Raw genomic sequence first — 13,340 nt, 5'->3', positions numbered from 1 at the left:
GCTTTAGAGAGAACCGGATGTATGAACGGTGTTCTGTCTCTAAGTGTCTGTGAAGAAAGAAAATACAACGAAAAAAAAAAAAAAGAGTTGAGAAAATCTTTTTAGCAAAAAACACACGTGCGGCGAACATTATAGATATTTAATGGTTAAAGAAATGATCGAGCTGAGAGGACAGAGAACAACAGGACATATCAGAGTCACACACACTCACACACTCACACACACGCTCACACACACACACACTCACACACACTCACACACACACACACGCTCACACACGCACACACTCACACACACACACACACACACACACACACACACACTCACACACACGCTCACACACGCACACACTCACACACACACACACACACACACACACTCACACACTCACACACACGCTCACACACACACACACACACACTCACACACACACACACACTCACACACACGCTCACACACACACACACTCACACACACTCACACACACACACACACACACACACACACACACACTTCCAGTGTGGTGCTCTCTGACTGATTGCATGTAGAACTGATTTGAGGGCCTTTGAAATTCTTCTGTGTCTTTGCTCCAATTTATTCTTTTCTTTTTTTGCCATTTTTTTAATTTCTGTAAAACACTTTGCAACCCTGGATTTAAAAAGTGCGTATTTACTCAAACACAGTTCAGTGTATCTCCCCTCAGGCCTGCTCCCAGGCTGTGATCGGCACAGATGATCGTTCATCTCCACACGGAAACTAACGGCAGTGATGTGGATTCGTTCACAGGCTGATTCTTCCTGCTGCAGCAATGAAACATCCATCTGTTGGATTTTCCGTGGTCTTATGTTCAATGTGGCACGAAAAATAAAACGTATGTGTGATTTTTTTTAAATCTTCCATTCTGAGAGCAGGAGAACACGGAGGAGCTGACGGGTTCGGGTTCAGGTCCGGGGCGATTTTTTTCCTGAGACTGAGCGACAAAGAAAATCTAACAGAGCATCTCACTCACACCGAGGTCACATGATCACAAGACACAACCAAACACACCAGGCTTAACAATCTTTGTCACAAACTGAACGTGTTCAAACAGAGCTATGGCATGCTAAATACGGAAGGTTCATCCATATGCTGCAGGCTGGACACGAAAACATTTCACACACATCTCACAACAACAAGGAGGACAACAGCTCATGAGTCTGAGTTTTCTTTAGAGCAAACGTTTGTGAAAATATCTGAGGAGAATCTGTACAAAGACCTTTGGTGAATATCAGCTCCTGTATATATCTCTGGTGTACAATATACACATTTAGATAACGCTAATTTAAATACTAAATTGGTTAAACTGAATATCAAAAAATAGTCTGTATATTACTGACATGTCACATGCCGTCATCCACTGTACACACAAAGACCGACTCCACCTGTGAGAGGAGCTGAACATGCTTCTCTTCCCTTTGTATAAACAGCATCAGGCAGCACTGTTCTGGGTTTCTGTAGCTTCAGAACCACACACACACCTGTAGAAAAGGTCATACATACTGGCACTGAGCAGAGGGGAAGACTAACTACGCATGGTTAAGATCACTTGGAACAAAATAGATTTGTTTAAATACTATAAATGTAAAATTTGAAAAGGTCAGACACGGTGAAAAGCGAGCCGCAGTGAAGCTGGAGGAAAACTGAATCAGAGACGTGTGCTGATTCCGCTCCGTACGCCTGGATTAGCACGGTCAGAGTTTAAAAATCAGTTTCATATAGTTGCTTATTGCAGGTTTCAGTGGTAACGAACGTCCTTCCTGTCGTGGAACAGGCGTGTTCACAGTGCTGGTTTCTGCAGGCTGGGCCTGGTTTTCTGTGCTACAGTTACAGTGTCGGTCACCAGTCGAACACCTGTCGGTCACCAGTCGGTCACCAGTCGAACACCTGTCGACCACCTGCCGGTCACCAGTCGAACACCTGTCAAACACCTGTCGAACACCTGTCGACCACCTGTCGGTCACCAGTCGAACACCTGTCAAACACCTGTCGGCAGCACAGAGAACGAAGCAGACGGATCCACAGGTATTTCACGAGGCTTGTTGCCAGAGCACCTCCACCACCTGCTGGCTGCGTGTTTTACAGCAGCACTGTTTTTGGTTTGAACATCTGTTACAGCGACGTATGATGCACTGCTGCGCTGCACTGAGGTCATGGGACCTCCAGGTGTCCGAACAAAATCGTCCAGCTTTGTTAAAGCTGCGATAACGGCTGTCAGTCAGTTTCAGCTTTGAAACGATGATGATAAAGAATGAAAGTCCAGTGTTCCCTCTCCTTTAGCTCTGCGTTTGGTCTCCACCAGCTGCTCAGCAGGTCGAGGACAGAGGCTGTCTACAGATGTTTCTCTGAAAACAGCTGAGAACCAGACAGGAAACCAAAACTAGGAGCTAAAAGAGGCTAAAAGGCTCCACAGAGGGAGGGAACCTGCAGAGTCTGGTGATATTTTTCTGTGGGTTCATCATTAAAAGTGACATCAGGCGTTCAGCTCTCTATAATTTCAAAAAGATAAAACGTTATGTTACAGTATTAGTGTCTAATAATAATCGTAATAATCAGCTTCTCCTCACACTGGGCTGATAGGATCACACTGATGGTTCCTGTTTGAGGCGGATTGAAAAGGTTTGTGCTGAACAGAAACCAGATTCAGCTGCTTTCAGACTGAAATGTTTGTGAGTGTTGCTGAGGAAGCACAGTGGAGACTAAGTGCTGGCGTTCACACACAGAGAAGCGTCTGACTTCTCCGACTGTGGAGCTCAGAGTGGGGGGTAAAACACCGGTGGGGCAGTCCCTCCATCAGCCCTCCTTTTCCTGTGTCTGTGTTTCACTTCCTGAGGTTGAAGGAGGGTACTTGGTTTGTTATGGGAGACCTTCAGTCCAACATCGCGTCCAGCTGGTCGGCCAGGTCGTCGAACATGTTGCCGATGTCATCCAGGATGGTCCCTGCAGACTTCACTGTGTTTGCTCTGCTGGTGTGAAAACATGAGGCACAATAAACGCACAATCCAAACAATACAAAAACAGAAAGACTATACAAATGCACAGAATTAAATAAAGAGATGATATTCAAATGGAAAGGTCAGGAGGTCACCAACTTCATCAGGATTCATCCTCAGAGGAACATGAACATTCACATTCACTCGACCTGATGCTCTTACCCGTCCGGGTTGTCCTCCAAGTTCAGTTTCCTCTCAACAGCCTTCAGAGCAGCTTCCAGAGACGTGCTGGTCTGATCCAGTCTCTGCTGAACCACCTCAGTCCCACAGGACGACTCAGGGACAGGACCCGGACCCACCACACACACCTGAGGCCTCGCTGCTGTCAGAGAGGGACTCTGAGGGGCTGAGGCCGGAGCCGGGGCCGGAGCGGGGGCCGGAGCCGGAGAGGACGGAGCAGCAAAGGCCAAACTCTGAACCACACTGACTGTCACAGCTGGAGAGGACAGTCCAGCTGCTGAGGAGACAGGGACAACAGCAGGTAAAGCAGGTGAGGAAGATGCTGAGTCACTAACAGTGAGTCCACCTTTCTTTTGTTTTTTTTTTTGGTTGATTTCCAGTTTGTGAGATTCAGACTGATCCACCGTAGATTTGAAACGTTTTTATACTGAACGTGTGTGAGGTGTGTGAGATGTGTGAGGTGTACGAGGTGTACGAGGTGTGTGAGGTGTGTGAGGTGTGTGAGATGTGTGAGGTGTGTGAGGTGTGTGCGGTGTGTGAGGTGTGTGAGATGTGTGAGGTGTACGAGGTGTACGAGGTGTGTGAGGTGTGTGAGGTGTGTGCGGTGTGTGAGATGTGTGAGGTGTGTGAGGTGTGTGCGGTGTACGAGGTGTACGAGGTGTGTGAGGTGTGTGAGGTGTGTGAGATGTGTGAGGTGTACGAGGTGTGTGAGGTGTGTGAGGTGTGTGCGGTGTGTGAGGTGTACGAGGTGTACGAGGTGTGTGAGGTGTGTGAGGTGTGTGCGGTGTGTGCGGTGTGTGAGGTGTACGAGGTGTACGAGGTGTACGAGGTGTACGAGGTGTGTGAGGTGTGTGAGGTGTGTGCGGTGTGTGAGGTGTGTGAGGTGTACGAGGTGTACGAGGTGTGTGAGGTGTGTGAGGTGTGTGAGGTGTGTGAGGTGTGTGAGGTGTGTGTATCTTACCTTGTGCAGCCAGCAGACTGTGGCGGACAGGTTTTGGGGCAACAGCAGGAGGTTTCGGGGACAGCGGAGGTTTGATAGGGGACCCTGTAGCTGGACTGGCTGGCGTCTCCAGACTGGCCTCACTGATGCTCAGACTGACGTCCTCCTGGCTCTGGGATGGAGGCCTGCTGCTGCTGGACTCTGACCCTGATGTCCCTGCTCCCTCTCTGCTGGGGGAGCCTCCTCCCTGCTCCTTGTCTTTGGGTTTGTGTCGGCGCTTCACCGTGTCCGACTCCTTCAGATTAAACTCGGGCACCTCCAGGTTCTTGGCTGCTGGTTTCTCTGGGGGCTCCAGTACAGCCTCAGCCCTGGGAGGCCCTGGAGCTTTAGGCCTCTGTTTGATGGTCAGGTTGCCCTCCTCTGCGAAGGGGATGCACTCGCTGGAACTGTTCTGAGGGGACGAGGAGCCCTGCAGTCCCTGACCTTTTGATTCTTCCTCCTCTGAGTCAGACTTCACCCCTCGGTCCGGCTCAGTGCTGGTCTTGGTGGGAATACACTCGCTCTGCACCCTCCGCCTCACCCCTGCAGCCTCTCTGGGTTCCTGCCCTGCAGAGATGAGGGAGGAGGGTGGCTGCTGTTGGTGGATGATGTCCGGTTTAGGTCCTGGGGGGTTCTTCCCCTCTACGCTTCCTTCCAGAGATGCAGTGATGCTCCTCACACTCCCTGGACTGTCAGTCACCACCCTGCCCGGAGACGACGTCGTGCTGCTGTCGCTCAGCTCCCCGCTGGTGGTGCTGCTCACTGAGCTCAGCCTCTTTGGCGGGGGAGGAGGAGGACCTTTCTTCCGTGCACGCACTGCAAACGACTGACTGCGTCCCACGTTGCTGTTCTTTTCTGGACTCGACTGTAATCGAGCCAACTGGCTGCGGCCTGGCTTGCGAGTTAAGGTGGCGTAGGACGGCAGGTTTCCAGAAGGAAGTGCCGGTTCCTCATCGTCCTCGTCAGGCTCTCCGTCCGACAGAGCGTAGCGGGTCATACTCTGGGTGCGCTTCTTGGGCGGTGCCTGGCTCACGGTGTGGTCCTCATGCCTGGGGGATGAGCCCAGGTCTGTGGAGCCACAGTGAGAATGCAGGTAGCTGAAACCCTTCAGTGCCGGGGAGCCGTGAGGGGACGGGCCACGAGATCCGGACAGTTTAGGCTTGGCTGGGATGGCCGGGTACTTGAACACGGTGGCTGTGCCCAGAGGCACCTGCTTGGGCAGCGGCTGCTGCTGCAGAGGCCTCTGGTCCCAGCCCTCAGGGAGGTTCCTCTCCTTGGCAGGGCTGCCGTCCAGGCTCTCCTGGGACCAGCTGTGGGGGGTGATGGAAGCTGTGGGAGGATCCTGGGAGCGGCCGGAGCCTCTGGACCGGGTGTCAATGCTTTCCTGGCTCTGAGACATTCCCACTGCGTTCTTGATGGCCAAACCTTCCTCGCAGCCTCCATAGTGGCTGGACATGGCCGTCGTCAGCTCGGCACTCAGCTCGCTGTCCTGGAAGGTCAGCATCTTTGGGGTGTGAGGAGAAGAGCACTCGCCTGCAGAGTCGGACGGCTCGATGGTGACCAGGTGAAGGGCTCCGGGGCCTTTGCGTCGCAGCGTGCCTTGGCCTGATTCAGCCTGAAGGATCGCCCTCTGGATGTCACACAGCTTCTTCACTGCCAGCATCAGCTTCTTCTGGTGGCCTGGAGGGAAGATTCGACCATCACAGCACAGTAAAAATCACTGGTGCAAACAGATACACTGGGCACATGCCGGAGCATGAGCGTGAACATGTAATGTGTCCTCACCCAGCTTGGTGATGCCGATCTCCTGCAGATCCTCCCACGTCAGGTCTTTGACGATGCTGATGGAGTCGTAGCCGTTTTCAGAGAGTTTTTTTTGGTACTGTGGGAGACCGATGGCACTGAGCCACTCACCCAGGTCAGACTGTGGGGAAGAACACATCGCTCACATCAGCCCGTATCTAAGTTCAGGGAGGTCGGTGTATTCAGCTGTAAACGGCTGTGGGTCTTACTGGGATGTATTCAGGCAGCCACTCTGGGATGTTCAGGTTGTTGATCTCAATGGAAATTTTCTTGCGGTGGCCTGGTTTGGTCACTCCGATGGCGGTCAGATCCTGCAGACGAAAACACGACAAAAGCTATAAACTGTTGGAATTACACAGGCGGGACAGAGCTCTTTGACTAAACAAACATTAACTGTAAAATCCTAAAAAAAAGCAGCTGGGACCAATAAACAGCCTGCTGCAGAGAGTGGAACCACTACACTAATGATATCGTGTTGATTACAAAAAGCAGAGTGAATGCTCAGTGTGTGTTTTCACCTCAGGAGTCATCCTGCTGATGGTCGGCACATCGTAACCTGCACTGATGAAGTTGGGGGTGTACTGCTCCAGCTGGAACTCACTCAGCCACTGATAGATGGCCTCTGCATCCTGAAACACCCGAGGGTGCAAACACACCGACGTTACCGTCGTTCAGCTTCAAGCTTTCATAGAAACTGAGACGCTGACGAGCGTGAGGACAGTTTGCTGATCTTTACCTTTCCCTCCAGCAGCTGCTGAGGGCGAACAAACTGCTGGGAGAAGCTTTGCTCCGCAGCTCTCTGCACCGTCACCGTCTGCCTGCGAGGAGTCCCACCTGCAGTGACATCACAGCTCAGCAGGTGAACTAACTCAGAAACACAGGGAAGGTGTTCGCCATGTACGCTGGGAGTCTAACATACACCCAAACATGTCTAAATGCAGGTTCACTAAGGAAAAGTAAAAAGTACCTGCAGGATGATCAGGCTGTTTGCTGAGGTCTGAGTGTCCAGGATCAGCAGCAGAGGGCGCCGGCTGCACACAAACACACAACCAACAAACTGAGCTCAGCATGAAGGACACACAACTGACAGGCAAGCAGCACATGATGTCTCTGAACTTCAACAATGAAAGATCTTTTAAATTCAAACTGCACAGAGCTGTTTGTTTGTTTGTTTATACTACAACATCCAGAAAATGACAGGAAATTAGGACTGTACTTGTGTACCTTGTTGGCGTTGTCATGGTGACCGGTGTGGTGCTGGAGCCCGTTGGGTGCGCTGTTGCTCTCGGTGCTCTGTCCGCTCCCGGCGCTGCGGGTGCTGCCCACGCTGCCGGTGCTGCCGACGCTGTTCCTGTCTCCAGCTGCAAACAAAACAACAAATACGACTTCATGGCGTCTGGAAGCGGGAGCGAGCTCGCATCAGAGGGTCGGCGTCAGGAAGCAGCGGATGCTCTTTGTGGAGTCTCAACAGGCCGAGAGGACGGGGCCAACAGGCCCACAGGGGCGGAGGGGCTGGGGAGTGGTGACGGGGGGAGGGATGCAGGTTTGTGGTATAAAAGCTATGCTGTGACAGAGCGGGGGCGGGGGCAGCTGCAGGCACCAGTCCATTAATGACAGTCATGTATGCAGCAGCACGGGGCTCTCAGAAAGGCCTCACAGGTGTTTAAACGCGGCTGCCTGTGGTTTCCTCACTTCACTCTCACAGGTGCAGACAACCAGAAAAACTGAGAATGTACTGCTGCAACATCAGCTCCCTGTGTTCATCCGTGCTTCTCTAACTTTGCACACTGCTACTGCTTTTATGTTGCGCTGTCACGGTGAAAAAGAGCAGATAAACAACATGTAAACATGATGGCAGGCGCTTTCCGGGCGGATGTGCGTCGCTCTGCTGGGGCAGCGGTGAGGAGAGGAGCGGGCATCACGGACTAACTTCAGCCTGAAGCAGACGATACAGTGAAGAGCGTTCGGACCCGACACACCAAGACGGCCGGGCTCCGCCGTTCAGCCCGCAAATCAGCACCTTCACCTGCTCACTGACTGACGAGGCCTGTACCTGTGCCACGCCACAGCTGTTTCCGGTCACACAGGTGCAGGGCGAGCACGGTGGTCTTGGTGCGTGGGGCCCTGAGGCAGAGCGGTGAGCAGGGCAGCGATGCAGCTTCAGCGCAGCCGGGGAGGAGAAGCTGTCGTTCGGGGACTCTTACCATGACACGAGTCCCTGAGAACCCAGATGTCCTCGAAGGGACACCCGGACTGAGACAGGCGGCTCGGAGACAGACCTATCAGACACAGAGACTCTGATGGACTGCGTTCTGTCAGAGGCGGGGGTGGGGCTGTTGGATGGGATCTTTGATTTGTCCTTCATGCACTTGAATGAAATGTTGGAAACTTTTTTCAGTTTATATCCGAGATCTCTGATCATACCCAGGAACGGATGTTTCCATAAAACACAGTCTGTCTGCCCCTCTGTGAGCCCCCGTCAGCTATCAGACATATAATCACTCACCACCGTACTGTCTGTCTGTCTGTCTCTGTCTGTCTGTCTGGTTTAAAGACACACCTGTACAGGTACCTGATGAGGTTCAGCCACAGGACTCTGGTTTCCTGTGAAATAACCCAGCCCACATTCAGGTTCCCTGAGGTCAGGATGATTTTCTGTGTGTGTCCATCAGTTGGACACTGTACAGTGAAATGGCTGATGGTGTGTTATCCATCAAACTCAGCAGCGCTCTCCTACAGGTTTTCCTAACTTTTCAGCGGTGCAGTATAAAAACGACTCACCTCCGTCTGCTGAGCTGTAACGTTCAAAGTTCCAGTCAGACAGAATTAATGGAGCGAACCACAGGACATGCTGCTGACTGACGGAGGCAGAGCTGAGAAGATCACTGTTCTGACATTTACATCAGTCACTGTGTGAGCATGTATGAGTGTGACACGCATGGAAGTGAATATCACATATTCATAGTTTGATTAATTCATTAATGAAGAGTTATTTGCGGTGGTTAGCTGCAGCGGACTGAAACACTTATGGAAGCAAATGTGAGTGTGATTTGATTTCTGTCCTGGAGGTGTCTCTGTGTCCCCTGTGTGTGTCCTGTGTGTGTCCTGAGTGTGTATACCTGTGTTGGTAGTGAGGCCGTTGGCTAACGGCAGCACCACGTGGGTGGGGGGGGCGTACAGAGTGTAGGAGTCGTCGGTCTGAGGAGCAGAGCTGAGGCTGGAGGAGAGGGGGGCTCTGGACAGCTGCTGCTGGCGCTGGGTGGGCAGAGAGGCGTGCCGGGACAGGGTGCCCCCTACAGGGCGAGACGTGGGAGGACAACAAGAGGAGGGGGGGGGGGCAGGTTATCAAGCTGATGGTTAGAGGTGGAGGTCAGTCATTATGAGGTATGGATGGAGAGATGGATGCAGGAGGGGGGGAGAGAGGAGGTGGAAGCATGGGATGCTCTGGAAGCAGGTGGATTAGTTCCTGACTCAGGATCTGAAGGAGGGACTTTAATCTACATCACATCCTGTCTGAGCTGACGTCTCTGATCTGTGCTGAGGGACAGACACCGTGCGTTTGGTGTCCATGGTTCAAACACCAGACTCTTCTTCACGGAGCCTCGTCAGACGCCATGCGGCAGCTCTCTGATGTTTCCGACATCATCTCTGACATTTGGACTGTCATCAAACATGTCTGATATTTTCACTGACGGTCCTGTGGTGTGGGAGTGACGGACTACACCGACAACATGGGACGTGTCCTTTATGTGTGACTGACCATTTCTTCTGCTGATGACCTCCACGATGGACGGAGGGAAGAAGCCGACGCGGTCCATCCCTCTCGGGCTGTCGTGGATGTGGCCCTTCCAGCGTCCGTCCATGTGCTGCTCCAACACCTGCGGGGGACGAGACGGGTCAGTGCGGGTAATTATCAGCCGCCTCACATGGCCGTCATCACAACAACTGCCCCCCCTGAGAGATCCGTCAGGAGCCGCCACTGATTCAGAGGAGTTTTATATATTAACTGCAGCCTGTGACGTCCACGCTCTCCGACACAGAGGACACTGGGGACAGAGTGAACAGTGAGCGTCTGCAGCAGAGAGACAGACAGTGGGTGATTCCCAGTTCCCAACATCTGGATCACACAGTTACCACCGTTTAAACAGAAACGGAGCTCAGCTGGTCCTGCCTTCACTACACACAGGTCATGTTTCATACTTAGGACAAGTCCCAACACGACGTCCCACAGACCAACACCTGCATCACGTCCACCACGCTGACTCGCTCACAGGACGTCTGAGCACCGACGGCCACTGATGAAAATCACGTCTCCACTGATGTGATTTGCTTTGAAAACCTTTGTTAATTATCTTCCTGAACAAACTACTAAAAGTTTCTATATGGACCAAGAGACAACTCGTCCTGGTGGTTTTGGTCCAAACCAGAGCCCAGATCTGTCCACACTACCCCAGTACCAGAGAAACCAGTGCCTGTAACTCACTGGTCAGACAGAGGCTGAGCTCAGACGGCCACGTTTCAGTGATGAGAGGAATCAGTGTCTCACCATGATGATGTCTCCGGCTCGGATGTTGAGGGCGGTGGGATCGTGGATGTTCCAGTAGTCCTTCAGAGCTCGGACCTGCAAAACCCCCGTGGCATCTGTAGAGGAGACGTCCAGAGTTAGTCCGACCCGTCGCTTCAGGAAGTGTTTCACTGCTGCCACTTTTTTTTTAAATGTCATTATTCATTGATCATTTCAGATAAAAGATTTTTCCTCCTCCAGGAATCTGTCTCAGCTCTGGAGAGGAAGGACAGGACAAACACACAGGAACCAGAACATTTCATGGAGACAGCTACAAAAATAACACTGATATTTTCTTAACTCTGAGGAAAACAGAAATTTAAATCCTCAGTGACAATCCCGCCTGTTTTAAAGTGATCCGTTCCTCCCAGACTGCATGTCCACAGAGAACCGACGGCAGCGTTCAGCCGCTAACACCACACATCAATAATGAATCCACCGCGCGTGTTGGCTGAGCGTGCACATGTTATTCATCTCTGCTCTGTGCACCAGTAAACAACACGGGAAAGTCTCTGCATCCATGTTTAAATCACTTCTTCAACACAACCGCTCATTATTCCCTCAGTCAGTTCCCACAGGAACTTCAAAGGGCTGCAGGATTACAGAGCAGGGAGCGCACGCACACTCTCAGCTGGTTTCACACAGTGTGTACAGCTCCGTTACATGCGAGGCTGAGTGTGAGAGCAGACAGATCAGAGTTTAACGTTACATAACCCAACATTTAAACACAGCTGCTGTTTGAGTCGCAGGGTACCTGGGGGCAGAGTACAGGGGGGCGGGGTGCAGGGGGGCGGGGTACAGGGGGGCAGGGTGCAGGGTGCAGGGGGGCGGAGTACAGGGGGGCGGAGTGCAGGGGGGCGGGGTGCAGGGGGGCGGGGTGCAGGGTGCAGGGGGGCGGGGTACAGGGGGGCAGAGTACAGGGGGGCGGGGTGCAGGGGGGCGGGGTACAGGGGGGCAGAGTGCAGGGGGGCGGGGTACAGGGGGGCAGAGTGCAGGGGGGCAGGGTGCAGGGGGGCAGGGTGCAGGGGGGCAGGGTGCAGGGGGGCAGAGTGCAGGGGGGCGGGGTGCAGGGGGGCGGGGTACAGGGGGGCGGGGTACAGGGGGGTGATGAGGGGATAAGACAGTAAAATAAAAGGAAGGAGAATGAAGTGAAGAAAGAGGAGTGAAGTAAAGTGCCTGTGTTTGGCCTCTGACCTCGGAGCAGCTGCTTGATGTCCTTGCTGGCGTGTGAGGTGGTGAACTGGTTGACGATGTCCAGCGCCGTCTGGTTGTAGGTGTTTCGGATGTTCACGTCCACTCCGGCCTGAAAGGACAGCAACACCGGAGACACAGGACAACAGCGTTTACTGTCTTCAGACACGAGGTTTTGTTCTTTAACCTGTCTCGGGGGTTTTGCTGCAGATTGATCTGATCTCACGTCAGCGCTGAGCTGACACGGAAGCGTTGCTGCAGGGATGAGGAACGATGAATGGAGCAAAGCACCGTGGGTAAAACAGGGTGTGACACCACAGCACAGGCTGCACAGTGGATTTAAAACGTCTCCATGAGACCAAGATAAATCATTTCAGAGCAGTAAAATTCAGGTGAGACAAACTGAAAGACACCGCCCACCTCTGCACAGGTACGCGCCCTGAACCCCGCCCCTCAGCGTTGTACTGGCCCTGAGCGAGCTGCCCCGTGTGTGAACACAGTGCTGTGTGTATTTGTGACCTGTTCATATTAAAGTGTGAGTTGTGTTCACGTGTTTGTGTAGTGATGATATGAAACAGTCCAGCAGCGGTGGGTCGGTGCGTCACTGCGGCGCCGGGTGATCCTGACGCTGTGTGACATCACACCTCCTCACTGCTCTGTACTTTCTGAGCCTCTGTCCTCAGACCAACTCACGTCCAGCAGCAGGCGGACCACCTCTGTTTTCCCGTACAGAGAGGCTTCGTGCAGAGCCGTTCCGGACTTGGTGGTCTTGTTGATGTCGATGCCGGCCTTCAGCAGCAGCCTGGAACAGACAGAGAGGCACATGATCCACGGAGCGCTGCAGGCGTGATGAAAACAAATCGAGTTAAAGACACTGTGGAAAGGCTTTTCCCAGCATGCCCCTGGTCCTGCTCACACTGATGTGTGCTGCTGTTACTGATCAGAAACCCACACAATCCAAAGTAAAGCTCAGAGCTCAGCTGAGAGGAGCCTCTCCTCCACGTGTCTCCACTCATCTATATGCTAACACGTTCACCGATTCTTTCACGTCAGGTGAGTTTTCAGTCAGTGTGGCCTTCATCAGTTCACCTGAGACGCAGGTTCAGGTGTGAACAGGTCTGAGCTGTGGCTCGTCTGCATGTCTCTCCTGTTTTCAACTCAAGACTCCTGTTATACAGCAGGTTCATGCTAAAGTCTAAAATGCTGACTGTTAGCTTCCACACACACACACACACACACACACACACACACACTCACACACACACACACACACACACACACACACACACACGTAACGGGGATAAAAGCCTTTTCAAACTGGGTCACAGGGATGTTGTAGTGCTCGTCAGATCTCTGCTCCTGGGAATGTGAGAAGAAGAAGAAGACACACACACACACACTCTCTCACACACTCACACACACACTCTCACACACACACACACACACACACACACACACACACACACACACACACACACACACTGAGTCACCTCCGACAGGAAACACCACAAACTGACGTCTGCAAATCATGACTTCAAAACGTTCCACTGGAAAAACGGGGACTCGAACTCCGGCCGACTCGCTGTGAAGTCGA

The 13,340-nt window shown here is 52.6% G+C and overlaps 1 protein-coding gene across 6 annotated transcripts in view; it reads right to left on the bottom strand.

Moving 5' to 3' along the window:
- Positions 1-890: 890 nt before the first annotated feature.
- LOC121198344 (caskin-2-like) overlaps positions 891-13,340 on the bottom strand; it is a 38,382-nt gene continuing 25,932 nt past the window's right edge. The window contains exons 8-23 of one of the 6 annotated variants that reach the window (XR_005896336.1): positions 12,440-12,548; positions 11,750-11,858; positions 10,538-10,632; positions 9,752-9,869; positions 9,111-9,284; positions 8,196-8,270; positions 7,216-7,352; positions 6,959-7,022; positions 6,728-6,825; positions 6,510-6,620; positions 6,201-6,302; positions 5,974-6,112; positions 4,171-5,868; positions 3,192-3,486; positions 2,001-3,002; positions 891-1,890 (exon numbers count right to left, since the gene is read on the bottom strand). Coding sequence is in view for 5 of the 6 variants with exons in the window: in XM_041062393.1 (XP_040918327.1) it covers positions 2,906-3,002; positions 3,192-3,486; positions 4,171-5,868; positions 5,974-6,112; positions 6,201-6,302; positions 6,510-6,620; positions 6,728-6,825; positions 6,959-7,022; positions 7,216-7,352; positions 8,196-8,270; positions 9,111-9,284; positions 9,752-9,869; positions 10,538-10,632; positions 11,750-11,858; positions 12,440-12,548 (3,421 nt within the window). In the remaining variant the exon portion in view is untranslated. Of the gene's footprint in view, positions 3,003-3,191; positions 3,487-4,170; positions 5,869-5,973; positions 6,113-6,200; positions 6,303-6,509; positions 6,621-6,727; positions 6,826-6,958; positions 7,023-7,215; positions 7,353-8,195; positions 8,271-9,110; positions 9,285-9,751; positions 9,870-10,537; positions 10,633-11,749; positions 11,859-12,439; positions 12,549-13,340 lie in introns of all 6 variants that reach the window. The other 5 variants (XM_041062393.1, XM_041062395.1, XM_041062394.1 and 2 more) reach the window with 5 other exon arrangements.

The sequence above is a fragment of the Toxotes jaculatrix genome, chromosome 18 (genome assembly GCF_017976425.1).
Source record: "Toxotes jaculatrix isolate fToxJac2 chromosome 18, fToxJac2.pri, whole genome shotgun sequence".
Classification (NCBI taxonomy): Eukaryota; Metazoa; Chordata; class Actinopteri; family Toxotidae; genus Toxotes; species Toxotes jaculatrix.
This window is presented reverse-complemented; position numbering and strand designations above follow the sequence as displayed.